Source organism: Gossypium arboreum, chromosome 9 (assembly GCF_025698485.1).
Source record: "Gossypium arboreum isolate Shixiya-1 chromosome 9, ASM2569848v2, whole genome shotgun sequence".
Taxonomy (NCBI): Eukaryota; Viridiplantae; Streptophyta; class Magnoliopsida; order Malvales; family Malvaceae; genus Gossypium; species Gossypium arboreum.
Window position 1 is genome coordinate 17,677,123 of NC_069078.1, and position 20,240 is coordinate 17,697,362.

Sequence of the window (20,240 nt, forward strand, 5' to 3'; positions counted from 1 at the left end):
ATAACATCAGTTGTTAGAGACATATTTTCGTTTAGCTGCACTATTTCTGAAACGAGCAGCCAGTTATGCAGGCCAAATGCAGGGAGGCCATGTATGGTGCGCAAAGGTATTGCAAGAAATTAACAAGGCGAAGGCACGGCCGAACACTATGCACACAGTGTGTCACGATCGAGACAACTTATGGTTTCGTGTGATAGAGTTTGACAAACCACACCAAGGTTTTATGGCGGGCAATATCGTGTACACTTAAGAAATAGGACTTGCGATTGTGGGAGGTTTGACGCACTTCGTTATCCATGCGCTCATGTAATTGCAGCTTGTCAAAATCTTCGTCTAGATCCCATGAGCTATGTCGACGACGTGTACAAATTGGAATACATGTACAACATGTGGAGACACATATTCCCAATAGTCCCAGATGAGTGTAAGTGGCCCTCTGTATCGCTTGCTCCATTTAAGCTGTTACTGGATAGAGAGTTGCGGCGTAAACCAAAGGGTCGACCTTGCTCGACTAGAATACGCAACAATATGGATATCCGAGAAACAACTAATCAACAGAAGTTATGTGGATGGTGTAGGAACCCAGGCCATACAAGTAGATCATGTCCAAATCGCAATAGTTGATAGTTGTTGTAATTGTCAATATGTTGTATTATTTATATTTTATTACATAAAATAATATAAAATATTCAAAATATTGCTTTATTTAAAATAATTTTCATTTTATTAAAAATATAAAAGTAAATTATAATTACTTTATTTAAAACAACCTTTTATATTATCACATGAAATAATATACAAATATTCAAAATGTTGCCTTATTTAAAATAATTTCCATTTTATTAAAAATATAAAAGTAAATTACAATTACTTTATTTAAAACAACCTTTTATCTAATTACATGAAATAATATAAAATATTCAAAATGTTGTCTTATTTAAAATAATTTCCATTTTATTAAAAATATAAAAGTAAATTACAATTACTTTATTTAAAACAACCTTTTATCTAATTACATGAAATAATATAAAAGATTCAAAATGTTTGTACAAATATATTAAAATAAAATCAATGTACTGAGCGGTCGGATTCGATTGCCACATGGAGGTCGTCGCGATTCTGCGTTGATTCCTCCTTTATCCACTTCCATGGGGTTGTGCTTGCTCCAGCGAGGATTCTGGTTGTGGGTGTTGGGAAGATGACCCGCCTTGATAGAATAGTGACCGTGGAGGTGTTTGCATCATTAATGGCGGAGGTGTTTGAAACCCATAAGGTGATGGGGATTGGTAAAAAAAAGAGCTCTCCGACGACCCCTCCTGCGATCCCTCGCGCGACGGCTGCCTATAGATCAACGGTCCATTCGGAGTAATCGAAAATGGAGATGAACCGGGCCATGCATTCCAACCTGCCATAGGACTAGAAAAAGAAAACATATAAGGGCTAGGATACATAAAAGGGCTAGGATACGTACCTGGTATCATCTGAAGAGGCTGTGTTGTGGGTGTCGACGGTTGAATTGTTGGGTCCGGTGACTGTGTAGGTCCTGTTGCTGGGCCGGGTGATTGTGTGGGTGCCGTTGATGGGCCTGCGTCGTCGTCCTTTATTCAAGGATTTAAAGGGCCACGTCGTTCCCTTTGGACACGCAATTGCCGCTGCCTCTCCTCTTCTGACAGTAAATATGGCTTGCCATGGATCCTAAACCATGGCATGTATTCCGGCACGCACGCTAACTCTGGAACGATGATCGGTTCCCGAGTAGGTATATAATCATACCGATCTTTCCACATTTGGATATAGTGTGACCAGAATCTCGGCCAATCCGTATGCAATTGCCGTAAGTCGATTTTGTAATGATCATCCAACACCTCAGGTGCCACAGGAATCAGTTGTCGGAATCCAAATTGCCGTAATACTCTGTCTGATTGGTGCATCTCCACAATAGCAAAGTTGACCAATGGGACCTTCACGTGCCAAGCGTTCGGATTTTGCAAGTATTCATCCGGAATTACTGGCCGAATTGCCGGATCCTCGTATGGTGTCCATTGAAACTATATAAAAATGATGGAAATATTAGTTAAATAAAAAATACTAAATACTAAATACGAATCCACTATTTTATTATGTATGTATATATATACATTTTTAATACTTACTTGTGCTTCTGACCGTTGCTCTAATAGAAGCCGTATACCTTCAAGACAGGTAGGTAATCGAGCATAACTTGCCGAATGGTTCCACCTAATTAAATAAATTTTTAGCATATGATTATATTTTAAATCTACGTAATAATTGTAAAATCTAATATAAAATTTACCTCATTATGAGTGGGAATGTATATGGGTGATCCACTCGAGGACGTAAAAATGGAAAGTGAAACCGTGCCCATGATTGCAGTAGTGATAGGCAACCTCCGATTTTCGCTTTATTCGATCAGTAGCCGGGCATCTCCGATGCAGTGTTGCCAACACGGCAGACCCCCAACTAAATTCACCAGCTGCTCTAAAATCAACGAGTTTCAGCAGCCATCTCAGATGTACAAGGTTTTGTGACAAGTCCGGCATCAGATAACCTCCAATTATCTGAAGAATGTATGCTCGTGCATATCGAATTTTTTCTAGTTCAGTAGAATCATCATCTGGCTCCAGAAATGTGTCTCGTAACCAGCCCATCTCGATCCGACCTCCGTTAATATTATCCGGAATAGCACCCAAAAGCTCATAGCATACCGCTCCCCAATCAGCAAAATGAACGGACCCAGTGACTACGTCCCCGTCCACCGGCAATCCTAATTGCAAATGCACGTCTTCCAAAGTGATAGTGCACTCTCCACATGGAAGATGAAATGTGTGCGTCTCGAGTCTCCACCTTTCTATCAACGCACTAATAAGTTTCGGGTCCAACTTGCACCCCCGGTCTATCATCGCCACGTGCCAAAAACCCGCTTCCCGTAGGCAATCCTCTATCAACGGTGATGGAGGACCAGTCATGTTACGGATATTGCATTGCAATATCCGATCTCTGACTTTTATAAGAAATAATAAAATAAAATTATTTAAATTTGCATAAATGATGAAATCTTAAATAATATTTAAATATTAAATTTAACACTTACCATTTGCATTTGTTCGACGGATATGTGTTTATCATCAAAGCGAATTAATTCTCCGGCCATTGCTAACACGATCAAATTTTTTTATTTTAAAAAATAAATTTAGAAAAAATAAAATTAGAGCTTTTTTGAAAAAATTAACTAGAGTTTTGAGAGGAATTTAAGAGAAATTTGAGAGATTTGAGAGAAATTTGAGAGAATATTGAAAGATTGAAGATTGAAAGGATTTAACTGTGAAAAAAATGAAAGGGGTGGGGGTTTTATAGTTTTTTTTTGGACCGTTGGGGGTTACCAACGGTAAAAAAAGTAGCCGTTACTACTGTTCAAACACGGGGAAAATGCTTCCTCAAGGAAGCGCTTTGCCTCGTGAATGAAAAGTCGCCCTCAAGGCGTTTTACATCACATAAATAGCAAAGCGCTTCCTTGAAAGCGCTTCCTACTTTTTCCCCTGACAACGCGCTGACGTGGACGCGTTCTATAAAAACTGACCCATTCCGGTAAATTATTTCTGACCTGGCCCATTTCGGTAAATTTAAAAAAAAGAGACTTTTATTGACAATTTGCCCAATATTTTTATTTATTAATATAATTATTTTTATTTAATTAGATTTTAATGGTGTGGTGTTGTGGTGCTTCTTGATTCATTCTGAATTTTTTTAAAAAATGAATGTAATAGTAATGGCCAACATTAATTACGAAATAAATTTTAAGTACCCAACAAAAAAAACATGAATATTTTTTTTGAAATTAAAAAATATAAATATTTACGGACTACCTCTATTCAATTAAACCTGAAATATTTATAGAAATCGGCTCGGGACTGAAATCTAGGTCCAAATCTGATCCAAAGCGGGCCGGGCTGATGGGCAAAGCTGAATAACTCCCTCCAGATGGAACTTAATCTAAAAGAGGGTAACTTTGTAACTGTACAGTAATGAGAAAAGGACCTTGTTGATTCGCCTGTCCTCTAGTTTTAGAAGGCAGACCTTTTTCCTTTTTTTTTTTTCATTTGGATATCTCATTTCCTTGAATTTTATTTATCAATGGCGAATACCCAGTTGCAGAAATACGGGACATTATCAAGGGAGCAATTGTCATATCTATTTGATCGATTCTCTCTTCTTATTTCCCAGCCAGGTATTTTCCATGTTTTCTTTCATTTCCTCTACTTTTTAATTGCCTTCGTTTCTCCTTTTTTTTTCCATCCTCGTGAGTAGTAACATTCTCCTTATCTTGGAAGACTTTAAGAAGAGGATTGTAGACGCTGTGAATGACAAGCAGGTTGGTTTATTTATTTATTTATTTAAAATTTGCTTTTAGTTTCTGTGGTTAGGAATTAAGGGCTTGAGAGCTTCAGCTGGATACATAAATTCACTTTTGAGGAGAATGCTTCGTTTGTGATTGGTCTAATTCTGTTTTTGATCCCTTTACTAAGTCAAAATTTAGTATTCTATGCTTCTACTTTCATTTTACATAATTTGGTCTCTCTATTTTTTATAATATATGACTAGTATAGGTGGAAATTGATAATATTGTTCTAATGATGACATGGATTATTTTCAAACTACTTGATCTTCCATGTAAATTTATTATTGATCAACATGGTCGACAAGATTTTCATGTGAGCCTGAATGTGTGATCGAATAATAATTATGCAAATGGCTTTGTATTTTAACAAAATTCTTTTAGGCTTTGCTTGGTTGGGTGGGAAGAAAATTGGAAAGATGGAAAATCGAAAGGGTGGAAAATTAGAAAGATGGAAAATATAAATTTTCTTTCCATAAAGAAGCTTGGTAGGGAAAGGTGGAAAAATTGAAAGAAAATTACATATTGTTTCTTTCTACTGCTTGGTAGAGTTTAAAAAATGAGATGAAAAAAAAAATGAAACTTTTGAAAAATGCATAGCTTTGAACTTAGGTACACTGCTCATTTCCTCTCCTCTTGTCATTCCAATTTGGAATGATTGGTTTTTATGCATTAGGATGGAAAATGATCATTTGTTCTATTTTTCTTTCCTCTCATTTTTCTTCCCTACCAAGCATACTCAAAATTTCTTTTCTTTCCACTTGTCCATTCCCTCCTTCTCTACTTCCACTTTTTCACCCAACCAAGCATACCTTTAGTTCGTTATGTTGGTTTAAATATGTTCCTTTTTTATTATGTAAACTGATTTTGATCATGCGTTAACACTATGCTTTTAGACTGTTGTCATTTGTCATTTAGTACTTCCGTTTGAGTTGTACTTGTGGACATGAAAGTAAGACTTCAGAATTTAGATATGGCCTTTGTAGTATCATAAGGAATGTTGATTATTTTTAAGTGTCTTAACCCCATTTAAAGATTTACAAATCCTTCTGTAGGAACCGGTTGCTGTTACCACGGCAGTTCAGGAAGAGATACTTTTGGAGATGGGTATTGGTAAGTTTGTCTTTCTATATCATGAATTACGATTGGAATAATTTTAAGCTTACATGATCCTACAATTGTAAAATGTAACCCATGTTTATCTTTTACATTTTATGTGAATAGATGCTAGGTGTTTGTGGTCATTGGTTTGTTTCTTTAAAGGCACATTCAAACTTCGTGTGACTATTGGTCATCCCATCATCGTCGAGCATATTTTGTAATCCTATAGTCTAACAATTAAATATCTCTTTTGTAATGGAAAGTGGGTTTCAGGGTATGGTAAAGTGATATTACCTCATTTCTGTTAATATTTGAAGGGAATTCCCTCTCCATTTTCATTTCAGAATGTAACATGGTTTTGTTGCAAAGCTGTATTCTGTCTACAAGAGCTGAATCCAGGAACTAGTAAAATGATTGATATAGTTTTTATTGGAGCTTTTGACAGTGTTTTACTTGATTTCATTTCTCTGCTACAGATCCTAGCTTCGGTCTTGCATGCCTGGGGAAAGTAAATATGACTTACGAGAATGATCAAGATTTGATGATTCGTTATTATAGATTTGTTGCCAAGTAATCTCTCTCTCTTTCTTGATGTGTGTCTGTGGAGATGCCTGTTATGACTTGGTTTGAATTGCTCTTAATGAAAACATTGCACGAACTGTTGTAAATGCTTGAATAGTCCACAATCATTCTTCTTGTATCTGCAAGTGAGACAAAACTCAGATGTTACATTTACTACTTCAGATATTTGAAGAACTTTGTGGACTCTTTCAGCCTTTGCTCACACATAGTCTCTTGTCTGTCCATCAGGGATTTGCATGAAACGTGTAATTATTGTAATATATAAGACATCTCATACTAGGTTGATTTGTATATGTTTTAGTATAGTTTGGTCTAATAGTACTTTGGTTTAGGTTAAGCAAAGGAAATAGAAAAAAAGAATTACGTTACGACCTTGTGCTCGGATTGATAGATCAGCTCATCAAAGTGAAACTAAAACCTTAGGACAAGTTAGAGAGAGAACCAAATCTCCTTAGGGTTTTTTCTAAAAACTTATTAATTTATTATTTAATATTAAAGACCAACCTTATTACATAAAAAGGAAAATAAATCAACTGAAACAAAAACATAAATCAAGAAATCTAAGAAATAAAAGCGTAATCTTAGCAAATCTAAGCCTTAATTAAAGAACCAAGTTAATGGCCTTTCCTAACATGGATTTGGCCAATAACAAATTATATTTTGTGATATTTGTACCACTTGCAATTTTCTTTTGTCAAAGAAGTGTGTGCTGCGGATGTATGGGACTTGGTATCTGGACTTGCTAATGTTTATCCTATGAAACAACAGTGAGGAGTTAGCCTGTGATGAAGCTGAGCTTGGACCTGAGGGATTTGCTGAAAAGCTTCATAGTCAACAAAAACTTCATGAGCAGGTAGTAACTATTCCTGATTTTTCAAAGCTTGAAACTTTACTGTGCTCAAGTCTCTAAGTGAACAATTTTGTAGCAACTGGAGATGCTAAAGTACATGCGCAAATTTCACTTCGATGACCAATCTGCCATCCTTGAGAAGGTACGTGCTTATGTTCTTCTTTGGCCTATATTGTGCGGAGACTTGGACAGTTAAGCATATGGATTACTTGTTCTGTGAAATTAACCAAAATTGGATTAGTACTTTGATTCAAAACAATTTTTATAGCAAGAAAATGAGCGATCATTTGTGACTTGTTTCAATTCAGTTGCACCATCAGACGGAAGATGCTAATTTTGAGAGTGAGGCATCGATTTTGTCAGCTGAGCAGATACAAGAGATTGTTCGAAGGAGGGTGTCTCCTTTATTTAGGCCAAGGTGAGTCTATTCTTGATTTACTTTTCTGCATCATTCAGTCTTAGCATGTTACATACTATATGAAATGATGGCGTTTGTATATGTATATACGTATGTATTAACCAAGTCTTTGTTTCTCTTTCCTCAATTGATGTGTTAGTCAATTGAGTTGACAGAATGATGAACTAAGAGCCAAAAGTTGCAAGTCTTCCTCCTACCATGATATATGAATCTTCAACTACACAGTGCACTGCCATTGCTGGAAAGTTCTGTTCAACATAATATACGTGAGTCTAGCTGTTGTTGTTCCAAGAAAAATCGTACAGAGATGCCTTTACCGTCTTGTTCAGCGCTCAGACATCTGAGTTTTATGGTTGTATTAGTTAACACTTCTCTTCCATTGAATTTTAACAAAAACTGATTGTGGAACTGAGTTATGAAATTTTTAAAATTTTATTAATATTAATCACGAAAGAAGTTTAAATCTATTGAAAGAGTATTTCGAAGTATTGCTATTACTGGTGCAATGATAACTATATAATTTAATAAATATCTTTTATCCCGTTGAGTTTAGTGGAGATGGCCGAATTGGTCTAAGGCGCCAGATTAAGGTTCTGGTCCGAAAGGGCGTGGGTTCAAATCCCACTCTCTACATTTTATTTTCTTTTTCCAAAACATGGTCAAATGACAAAATTTATCCGTCTGTTTTATAAAAATTGAGAAGTTGACATTTTTTATTTTTTTATTTTTAAATTAAATGCTCTGATTATAGAATTTATCCCTCTACTTAGGTCCACAATTATCGTTTTCTTTTTAAAACAAGTTCCAATTCCAAAATTTATCCTTTTATGAATATTGTTTAGTTGATCCCTCTATTGTACTTTTTACTAAATGCTCTAATTACAAAATTTAGCCCTTTACTTAGGTCCAATTATAAAAATTATCCCTCTACTTTATGAAAATTGAGAAGTTGATCCCTTTATTGTTTTTGCTTTACTAAATGTTCTAATTCCAAAATTTATCCCCCTACTTTATGAAAATTGAGAAGTTAGCCTCTTTATTGTTTTTTTACCTAAATGCTCAAGTTGTTATTTCTCTTTTTTTTGCAAAACAATGTCTAACTACAAAATTGGTCCCTCTACTTTATGAAAATTGAAAAGTTAATACTTATATTGTTTTTTTTTACTAAATGCTCAAGTTGTTGTTTCTCTTTTTTTTTTTTTTCAAAACAATGTCTAACTATACTTTATGAAAATTGAAAAGTTAGTACCTATATTGTTTTTTTTACTAAATGCTCAAGTTGTTATTTCTCTTCTTCTTTTTCAAAACAATGTCTAAGTACATAATCGATCCCTCTACTTAATGAAAATTGAGAAGTTGATATCTCTATTTTTTTTTTACTAGATGCTCAAATTGGAGCGAAACTTAATATGACATTCATTTATCTACTTTATGAAAAATAAAAAGTTAGTCTATTTATCTATTTGGGTAAATGTTCAAATTGTTGTCAAACCTTTTATAAGTTCCTTGCATGCCAACTTTTTTTTAAAAGGCAAAACCTTTTTGAAGAGTCAACCCTTTTAAAATGATCAAATAAGGTACTAACCTTTTCAAATGTAAAAGTGATACATGTTTGTATTCAATTGCAACTACAAAAGTGATGTCAAAATATAAAATTATTATTAGAGAAATTAGTTTAAAATATGATTACCGTAGCCGATTGAGTTTTATCTTGATTGGTATTGGCATTGTTGTTAGTACAGGAGGATGTGGGTTTGAGTGCATTAAAGCACATTATTCTCCTATTTAAGGGTTGATGAGGGGCTATAAGTAGTTTTAGGCATTATATCAAAAAGAGCATATATGATACGAATTTATAATGAGATTTTTAAAAAATATGTTTACAATATAATAAATAATTAAATTTATATTTGCATTAAACAATAAAGTATTAATTAAAACTATATTTTTAAAATAATAATTATGAATTATTAGAACCCTATCTATATTAAAATAAATTGTTAAAATTATAATCATATTAAAATTTTTATATTAAATAATAAATAATAATTAAAATGATATATTTAGGTTAAGAAAATTTATATATTTATTAGATTAGTATATAAATAAAATAAATTTTATACAACTATTATATAATAGTAAAATTTATAATATATTTACTTTTTATAATTCTTATACTTAAGTTAAAATTTGAAACATAAAATCGTTATAATATGTATATATAATTTTGATTCAAAATCTTAAGGAATATATATATATATATATATATATATATATATATATATATATAGTTCTATTCTCGTACAATGTACAAGCTTATTACGTTCAATAATTAAATATATTAAATTAATTCGTATTATGTTTTTAAAATTTAACGAATTAACAAATATTATAGGTAATTAATTAAAATAAAGTAATTGAAAAATAATATTATTAAAAATATATGTGATTTGAAAATAATAAATAATTTATATTAATAATAAAGTTATTTAAAAAGTTTTACAAACTTTTTATGTTGTAGAAAATGTGGTTGATTTTATATGTATTATGACCCACATGTTAATACATACCTTTATAGAAAATTTTGACTATATATATTAATTAATTTTTATCTTGTGCAATATACAGATTGATTATTTATATATATATATATATATATATATATATATATATATAAAATATATTATATTTATTTGTTAATTTTTTATTTTTATTTACAAATACAATAATTTAGAATTAATGAAAAATCTCTAATAAAAAGTTTATATTTTAAAAACAGTAACATATTTCATAAACACATTTATTTCCTTAATATAAACTGTAATGTATTAGCTTAACATCTATTTTAAAATATTCAACGCAATGTTTCATAAAAACATGTTGAAATGTTTAAACTTTTGCATTTCCCTAACATAAATTATGTTTCATCTTTGCAATATATTTCATCGTCTAACTCATCTATAAGTGAAACATATATCATAAGAAAGATTTGATAGTTTAGTTTCCCCTAGTTTAGTTTTCCAACACATTAGACAACATCCTATCTACCTAGAAAATAATCAATTAAATGCCAAAGAATCGAACAATGATTGGAGCGTTGACCATTTCGAAATTTGCGATCGGAGCTAATCTGGTTATCTCGAACTTTCTGGTGGGTAGGGTTACGAAGAAAGCCAGACATTGACTTGATTTGCCGGTGGATATTGATGATCCAACGGTGGATGGGAATGGGTAGAAGGTGATGGAGGATAATGCACCAAAAATTTCATATAGGAACAAGTTAATGGGTTCACAGAACTCAACGAATTCTTATCAAACATTGGAGGATTTTGAAGTACAAGAAGACAATGTCAAAATAAAAGTAATTGATGGGATTTCATCGATTATTTTCTCTGATAGAGTACATATATTTATTGAAAGGAAAATGGCCAAGACAATGGTTGTCAAACTCTTAGGGAGAAATATTACTTTCAATGCTTTATTGAACAAAATTACGACCCTATGGAAATCTAGAAGGTCCTGATTGATTGATTTGGAAAATTATTACTACCTTGTGTGTTTTAACGATGATGAGGACTATAATAATGTGTTGACAAAAAGTCCTTTGGTGATTTTCGGACAATACCTAACAGTGAGGCCTTAGTCGCCAAACTTCTCGACAGTACAAGATGAGGTGGCAGGTCATTTGGGTACGTTTACTTGGGCTACCGAAAGGGTGTTATTCAAACTTTATACTGAAAGCTATTGGCCAAGAAATCGGTCCAATGATCAAAATAGATGATAATACAGAGAAGGCCAAGAGGGGACGTTTTGTGCAAATGGTCATGTGCGTGGATCTGAGGAAACATTTACTATCAAAGATCAAAATAAACGAACGAAGACAAAGGATAGAGTATGAATTCTTTACCTAATGTGTGCTTTGGTTTTGAGTTGTATAGACATAGCATTGATGCTTGCCCAAAGGATCGGACACTAGAGCCAATGGAAGAAAACAATATGAGTGCATCAATAGCAAAAAAAATAAGATCTACAGTGGAGAGTGGGGAATGTGAGTTACGAGCCTTGGATGCTCGTCGAATGTCGACAACGACGAAAAGGAAGGGAATGGACTACAATAGAGGTAAGAATCAAGGCAGATATATTGGTGAATCTAGATTTAATGTTTTAAGCAAGATTCATGGAGGGAATGATATAGTTGAATCAATTGTAGAAAAGGAAAGAACGACTGAGGAAGATAAGGGTAAGGAAAGTGGATAGGCTCAAAGAAGTTGGCAGGCTGTAGGAAAAATGGATTGAATTTTAAGGGCAGAGGAGTGATAAGCGTGAGTGGGCCAAAAGTGGGTCTTAAAGTGTTGAAACCTATTACTAACTCTGGTGGGTTGCTGTTAGGGAAAGGCCAGAAAGGCTTGGATGATAGGGCAAAAATGAGTAAGGCTTCAAAACTGGATGATGAGTACCTATTTGGATTTCAGGCTATCCAAATCAAAGCACTTTTAGACGGTAGAAAGAATAAAGCGATGAGAATTATTCAGGCAAGGTAGAATGGTTCATGCATTAGGGTCGATACTATAAATTTCAAATTTGGAGATTTAAGCATGGTCAGTGAAAACATGGGTCAAAGGTCAACACTAAAGGATGAGTTAGCACAAATAAGACCACCAGAAATGGATTTCAGGGGGTTGGAACAGTCCTTGGTAAAGGTCGGGATAGTAATGAGAGAGTATTGATAACATTAAGCATGACAACGAGATGAGGGAACAAGTTGGTAGGGAAGCAATGGCAGATGAGGATTTGGCTGAAACTGTAACAACCCGTTTTTAGTGGTGTCAAAAACAGTGGTTTCGGGACCACAATTTTGACAAGTGAGTTATTATTTTAATATTTATTTAATGTCTACGAGATTGTATTAAGGTCATATTAAAATTTCGTTAAGAAATTTTGAAGTTTAAATAGTTAATTAAGTGAAAAAGACTAAATCATAAAAGGTGTAAAAGTTGAGTTCTATTATTTAAGGGAGTCAAATGGCTATGAAACTTTAAATTTATGGACTAAGATGGTAAATATACCAATTAAAGTGTTAATGGATGTACATGGATAGGTTTTAATGAAATTTTTACAGTTTTTAAAGGTTAAATGTGTAATTGAATAATTAAAGCCTAAACTAAATAAAATAAATTTGTTTCATCTTCCTCACTTAACCTCCACCAAAAATTGAAGAACGAAATAGCCATTTTAGGGTTTGAAGGTTCAGCTACCATAAGTACTTGCATGGTATGTGATTTTGGTCCTGTTTTTAATGTTTTTTATGTTTTTGAGTTCGTTTTAGCTTAGTCTAGCTAGCCCGAGGGTTAATTTGCAAAATTGTTAAAGGTTGATGGACTTACCATGGATGTTTTTTATTATTAACTTTTGTTGTAAAATAAACATGTTTTGTTAAGTGATTTTTTATGAATTTTGGAAATAAGGATTAAATTGTGAAAAGTATAAATCCATGGGTTTTATTGTGAATTGTTAGTAATTATGGGTTGTTTCAAGATCCCTTGTAACATTGGTTAAGTTGGATTTAGATTAAAATAAGTTATATTTAATTTATGAGCTTAAGGACTAAATTGTGAAAAGTCAAAGTATTAGGGGTAAATTTGTAATTATGCATAAATATGAACTATGGATTAGGTTGAATACTATAAGTACTTAATTGATTGAAATTATCTATTTAAATCAAGATAAACCACAATCGGACTTAAATCGAGGAAAAGTTAAAGCTTCGGATTAGTTCCAATCTACTTATATGACTTTAGTACGATGTAAGTTCGTATGAATTGTAATTGTGTTAATGTTAGTTAAATTGACTATCTATTATATTGTGTTAGTTGTAAATGGGTTTTAGCATACATGTATCAATGCTATGATGAATTGACAGATAACGAGTCCCGTTTGAACCTTAAGAATTCTTAGGATACAAATGACATGTCATTAGGGGTTTCATGTTTCGGGTGCTGGTCTTGAATGTCCTACCGGTGGGTGAGGTCCTACATTTGTTGCGGATTCTCCACAACTCGTGTGAGAAGCATCGTGTAGCTTACATTCCAACCCACAACTCTTGTGAGCAAACCCATTTCACAGCTCGTGTAGGTATTGATGTAAAGGAAAGGTTACGATTATATGGAAAGGCACACTATGTGTGAGCGTTCCAGAGTATTTGATGTAATTCTAGATGGTTCAATGGGTAAAAAAGGAAATGAGTAAGTATGCAAATGTAATAAATCATGATCTTATGAAAACATAGATAAGTTAAATGATGTATTTACATATGGAAATCTACTTATCTTATGGTTGAATTCATTTGTATCATGGACAAGTGTACTAACTTGTGAGTTTGATGATGTTGTATAGGCTTATACTAAGCTTATGGCATTGGTAATGATCTATGCTTGATTTATGAATTGTATTAATGAAATGGTAAGTTATGTTTAAGTTTATACGAGCTTACTAAGCACTCGTTGCTTACGTAATTACTTTTCTCTGTCTTATATATTATCGGAAGCTCGACTGGTTGGAAGCTTGTCAGAGACCTATCACACTATCCGACAACCATTTCAGTAGTTTTTGAGTATTTTGGCCAATTTTAATAATGACATGTATAGGATCTTTGTAATGGTGATTTGGTATGTATATGCTTGAAGTTTATGTTTGGTTTAGTGAAATTTAATGCCTTATCAAGATATGCCATATTGGTCAATTTTAAGTGTTTGTATATAAATTCCTTTTGGATGTATGTGATGGTTTGTGATTGGTCATTTGTGGTAACATGTAGTGATTAAATGAACTACGTTTGCATGTTTGGAAAATGGAAATATTGACTTGTTATGGTAAGTGATGTTTTGGTATAATTGTGGTGCCTTTGAATGGCATATTGGTTAGTTTAATTAGGGTGTTTGAAATGGCATGTTTATGTGTGTTTTAATTATGTTTAAATCCCTTGAATGTGTGCCCAAATTGTTTTGAACTTGAAATGACTTAATTTTAGGTAAATTTTTGGGTTCATACGGCCTAGGATACAGGCTGCCACACGACTGTGTGACACACATAGCTTGGCGACACTACTGTGTGCCATCTGAAATTTCTAAATGCTCCAAGTCAGTGAGTTACACAGCCTAGAACATGGCCTTGTGTGGTAACTTAGAGAGTTACATGGCCTGGAACACGACGACTTGTGATATGGTCGTGTGACTCTACTCAGTGAGTTACATAGGTGAGGACATGGGCTGGGACACGACCGTGTATCCTTTGTTCGAATGTTACACGGCTGGGCTATGTCACACGGCTATGTGACCCCTATTTTTCAAATTCTCCAAATTTTTCTTAAAACTTCTATTTGTCTCAAATTAGTCCTGAATTGCTTCAAAGCTATTTTTAGGGCCTCGAAGGCTAGATTTAGGGACCAAATGCATATGTTTGATATGTTTTGAATGAGATAATTTATTTAATGTTATTTTGATAAATGTTTTTCAATTGTACGGTAATGCTCCCTAACCCTAATCTGGCGATGGAGACGGGTTAGGGGTGTTATAGAAATAGTGGGTGGGCCAACAGAAATTAATTGCTAATTTGGTTTGTTTTTCTGTTGACTTGTCACCATTATATTTTCTAGGGATACAAGATTAATGTTTTGGAATTGTCAAGGTACTAGTCATCCTAGGTTTCATAATTTTGTGAGGGAATATATGAGAGAGTTTAATATTGATTTAATTTGACTTGTGAAAACCCGGATTAGTGGAAATAAAGCTGATGATATAATTGGCAAATTGGGATATCAAAATTCATTTCAAATTGAAGTTGTTAGTTTTGTTGGGGGTATTTGGCTTTTATGGAATGATACTATTGATGCGGAAACCAACCATTTACATGATAAAGTGATTCACATTAAAGTTTGTAGCAAGAAACAACTAGTTTCCTGTGTTTAGCAGTTTACACGAGTCTACAAGCTGTTAAACAAAAGCTTTGTGGAAGTTTTTGTATTGGATTGATAAATATGTTAATAAGCCTTGGCCGATAAAGGGTGATTTTAGTTCGATTTTGGATAGTTCGCACAGGAAATGAGGTGCAGTTTATGTGTTATTTGATTGTGATTTATTTAAAGGTTTTGTTTTCAATCATAGACTCTGAGATATGGGGTTTTTGGGGCCTCGATTCACATAGAGTAGAGGGAATTTGTTTCAGCATTTGGATAGGGCTTTATGCAATTCGAAATGGGAGGATTTTGCACCAAACTATTCAGTTTGACATCTTTATAGATTAAAATCTGATCATCGGTTGATCTTGGTGGCTCTTAGATTAGAAAATCAAAGTGGTGGGCAGCGACCATTTAGATTTCTTGTAGGTTAGCTACTTCATTCAGAATTTAGGGATATTATTAGCGTACATTGGGGGAGTGATATTAAGGTGGCTTCAAACTTGGATAAGCTTACGTCGGTGTTACAGAAGTGGAATATGGAGGTTTATTAGAACATTTATGCTCTATTGATAACATGGAAATGGAACTCACCAGCTCGCAGAGAGTATGCTTGTGAATGCTCGAGGAGGGGGAGGAGGGTAGACGAATTCCTTCAATTTTGGGGTTAACTTTTTGGTCCTGTCGTTGTTGGAAAGAAAAAGGGATACTAACTTGCAAGGAGGTGACTTGTAATAGCCCATTTTTAGTGAAATCGGAACAGTGGTTTCGGGACCACAAATCTGAGTCAGAAAGAAAATTTATTTTAATATTATTGCATGGTTCGTATTATGATAGGAATGTTATATGAAAAATTAGATAAGAAAATTTTATCAATTATGTGCTAAATTATGGAAATGACCAAATTGCATAGAATGGAAAAGTTGGACTCTAGTAGTTAGAAGGATCAAATAGCTATGGAATTCAAAATAAGAGGTCCTTATATGGTAATTAGACCATTAAAGAAAGGTTAGTAGATATTTTTGACGAATCATCCATGGAAAATTAGAAAAAGGCAATGACTAAATTGGAAAGTGGAAAATTAATGGATGCTAAATAATTAAATAGAAATATTATCATTTTATATCATCTTCATCCCCAAAATATACATGAAAAACCTAGGAGAGAGAAGGGAAACTAATCAAGCTTAATTAGGTATGCTTTCTTGTCCCGTTTTTGGTAATTTTTATATTTTTGAGATCGGGATAGTCTAATCTATCTATTTTTGGGATTGATTTGAAAAGACATATAAGTATAAAAGTTTTTCCATGGATGAATATGTTGAAATTCTGAAATTTATGGTAGAAAGTGAAAGGTTGTTGATAGATAAACAACTTTTACAAAGAGAATTTTAATGAAATCATGATTTAGGGACTAAATTGAAAAATTGTAAAACACATGGAAAAATTATAATTTTAAGAAATTCAAGGGCTGTTATTAAGACATGTAAAAATCGGTTAGGCTTGGAATAAGGATTAAATTGCATGAATTTCATTTTCCAAGCCTAGGGACGAAATTGGAATTTATGAAAAGTATAGGGGCAAAATGAGAACTTTGCCTAGAGTGTAAATTGAATCCAATTGAATATGAAATGTGATAAATTGATGATTAAATTCATTTATATAGATCCGAACAACTCAAATTCGAAGCTAGATCGAGGAAAAGAAAAAGTTTCGGATTAGTAGACTTTTAAATACGAACAAGTGTCGAGGTAAGTTCATGTAACTAAATTGTGTTTATTTTTATGACTGAATTGAGTATGGTATGTATTTATGTGAATTATATAAATGTTATAAATGTATGAAATAATCATATGTTAGATAATGTCCGGAAAATGTTAAGTTCCGTTTGAATAATGAAATTCGATGGGTACATGATTTCCCATATTGAATGTGGTCATGCATATGTTGTAGATAGAATATAGCTTAGACGAGCAATCCTGTTATAGCCCTCTCGAGCATCCTGTTATATAGTTCTTGTGAGCATCCTGATCGGTAGTGATTTTGCATGTATTGCACATTACCGCAGCTCTTTGTGAGCGTCCTATTACATAATTCGATCGGCTATGATCTAGCATATAATGCGGACACAAACAGAGCTCTACGTGAGCGTCCTGATATAAACTCTTATGGGCTTCCTGACATGGCTCGCTTGAACTCTCTGTTACCTTATCCAGTGCTCCGTGATATTACTCTTCGGAGTTACTTGTAAAGCTCTATGAGCTCTCTGATTAAAACTCTTATGAGTTTCCTATTTAGCCCGGATAAGTGTCCTATTGCATGGCTCATCTGAGCATCCTGATATGTGGCTCGGGAGTGTGCTCCCTGATTATGTGCCCTAATGGGTAACCCTAATTATGAATTAACGAATTGTAGTTTTGTACACCTTGTGTGTATTACCTGAGTATCCATCGTTATTTCAATAATTCAACAAATAAAACTCTTGATATGAGGAATTATGGGATTAAAAGAATTATGTCTTTAATCCTCTTGAAATACCTGAAAGTGTGAAACATGACGAGCTCATCCATGTTTATTTGATGTACATATGAATTATGTAACTAACTTGCTTAATTGAGTGTATGTGGTTAGGCAAATTGCAAATTTTTTGGAAAGCATGTTATTGTTATGCTTATTTAATTGAATATGATTGGCAAGTTTAATCCCTGTTATACGAACTTACTAAGCGTTAAATTCTTACTAGGTTTTATTTTCTTTGTTTTATAGTGTTTGGAAGCTCGTTAAGGTTGGAGAACGGCCGAAGAATCATCACACTATCCTCCAGCTTGTTTTGGTATAAAAAGTAATCTTATTTTGATATAATGGCATGTATAGGTTAACTTGGCCTATGTTGGCATGTAAATAGTTGTTTGTAACTTAGCCATTGGAATGGCTAAAAATGGATTGTTTTGGTATGCTATTATAAGGTTATATATCATGTTTAGTTTATATATATGTGGTTTGGTTAAATTAAATTAGGGTAAAATATAAATCATTACAACAAGGTAAGTTTGATCATATGAATATGTGATACTATTTCAAGTTTGATCATATGAATATGTGATACTATTTCATACATATTAATGATGTTTGAGTGATTTATATGACTTGAATTGGTTGGAAAATGTATGCAAATGTTATTTTAGGTTGAAGGATAAATTTGGGTGAGAAATAAGGTTAAGAAATGGCCTTATTTTGTCCACACGGGTAGACGCATGGGCGTGTGTCTTAACTGTGTGTGACATATGGCCTGGCACATAGGCATGTGGTTTGGCTGTGTGTCCCTTGCATCTTAAAATTGAGAAATAGAATGCTCAGAATTAGGCACATGGGTAGAGACACGGGATTGTGTCTCAGATGTGTGTGCTACACGGCCTAGAACACAGGTGTGTGTCTTGGCCGTTTGAAACTTGCAACTAATTTATGAAAATTAAATTGACCACATGACCTAGCATATGGGCGTATGGTAGGCTGTATGGCACAAGTCAAAGAGCTACACGAGTAAGGACATGGGCTGGGACATGGCCGTGTGCCTCACATCGAATTCCCACACGACCTAAGACATAGGCATGTCACCTGGTCGTGTGAGCCAGACGGCCTACTCACACGGGCGTGTGACCCCTGTATATAAAAAAATTTTAAAATTTCTCAAAAAATTCTCTGAGATCTCAATTTAGTCCCAACTTGATTCAAATGTTTAAATTGGGCCTCGATGGTCCATTCAAGGTACCATATGATTAGTTTTGGATATAAATAGTAAATGACATGAATTACATGAAATTATTCTGTAAACTCTGGTAATGATCCGTAACCCTGTTTCGGTGATAGATACGGGTTAGGGGTGTTACATGAATCTTCTACGAGAAGAAGGTTTGGACTTCCCCTGAATGGGGAATATATGTGAGGGCACTGATAGAGTGATAAGGAATGAGTGTGGATGAATGCGGAAGAAAATCGTAAAGTTTGTTCTAGTCACGGATTTGACTTAAGGCTTTAGACATTCCAAAAGAAACTTGGATTTTGACACCACCTGAAACACGATCGAATCCAAGTCAAATAAAAAAATTAAAATAAATAATCAAGATATATAGAATAAAATAATAAAATCAAAGATTGTACAATAAAGAATATAGATAGAAAAGATAGAACATGATATGTAGAAGTCCTAAGAAGACTTGAAAACACGAAGAATCCACAACCCCCTTCAAGCAGCTCTAATTTCTTCTCCAAGATAGAAACCTTGGCAAGAAAAAGTTTTAAGATGATCCCCATAATCTAAAAAGATTGTTAAAAACTCTTCTAAAAGAAAATTAAGAACAATTCTTAAAAAGAAAAACTCAAAGAGAACTTGAATAATAATCAATTGTGTGATCTGTGTACAATGCAAAGGCCTATATACAGGCTAGCTAAATAAATTTAAATAAAATTCTTAAGTATATTATAATTCTAATTAATCTAAACAAATAGTTTTAAACTAAACTTTATTCTTGACATAAACTCTTAAATAATTGAAACTACTTAATAATTATTAAAATTTCAAAATAATAAAATAATAAGAGCTGATAAATACAATATTGGGCCCATATATAATAAAAATTAAGCCCAAAACCTGAACCTAATATGATCTAAACTCGAATTAAAAACCCGAAACTCGTAATTTTCATCATAATCCTGTCCAGAAATTCTATTCTCGTAGTCTTCACTAAAATGCTCATAAATTGAGCTCCCAAAATCAAAATCGAGTGATTCAAAGTGAGTTTCAGAGCTCAGAGATAGATCTTCAAATGCCATAAAGACATCTCAACCTAGAACACAATGCCCCAAATTTTGGGCCTAGAAGTATTAGGTTTTAATCAAGGGTACAGTTAGAAAGCTGCTCATAAATA

General features: G+C 33.4%; 1 protein-coding gene and 1 non-coding gene across 3 annotated transcripts; both read left to right on the plus strand.

The window, feature by feature from the left end:
- The first annotated feature begins 3,991 nt into the window (after positions 1-3,991).
- Positions 3,992-7,773, plus strand: LOC108454855 (uncharacterized). Of its 2 annotated transcripts, XM_017753459.2 has the most exons (8): positions 3,996-4,246; positions 4,350-4,390; positions 5,470-5,527; positions 5,992-6,085; positions 6,866-6,950; positions 7,024-7,089; positions 7,256-7,365; positions 7,505-7,773. In XM_017753459.2, exons 1-8 carry the CDS (start codon positions 4,153-4,155, stop codon positions 7,515-7,517), a joined length of 561 nt encoding a protein of 186 aa, XP_017608948.1. In that variant the 5' UTR covers positions 3,996-4,152; the 3' UTR covers positions 7,518-7,773. The 2 variants fall into 2 exon arrangements, with proteins under 2 accessions (XP_052875129.1, XP_017608948.1); XM_053019169.1 differs by lacking the exon at positions 7,505-7,773 and having other exon boundaries at positions 3,992-4,246; positions 7,256-7,369.
- A 144-nt stretch (positions 7,774-7,917) lies between these two features.
- TRNAL-AAG (transfer RNA leucine (anticodon AAG)) lies at positions 7,918-7,998 on the plus strand. Its single transcript has one exon. It is a non-coding gene; the product is annotated as a tRNA-Leu (tRNA).
- The last annotated feature ends 12,242 nt before the right edge of the window (positions 7,999-20,240 follow it).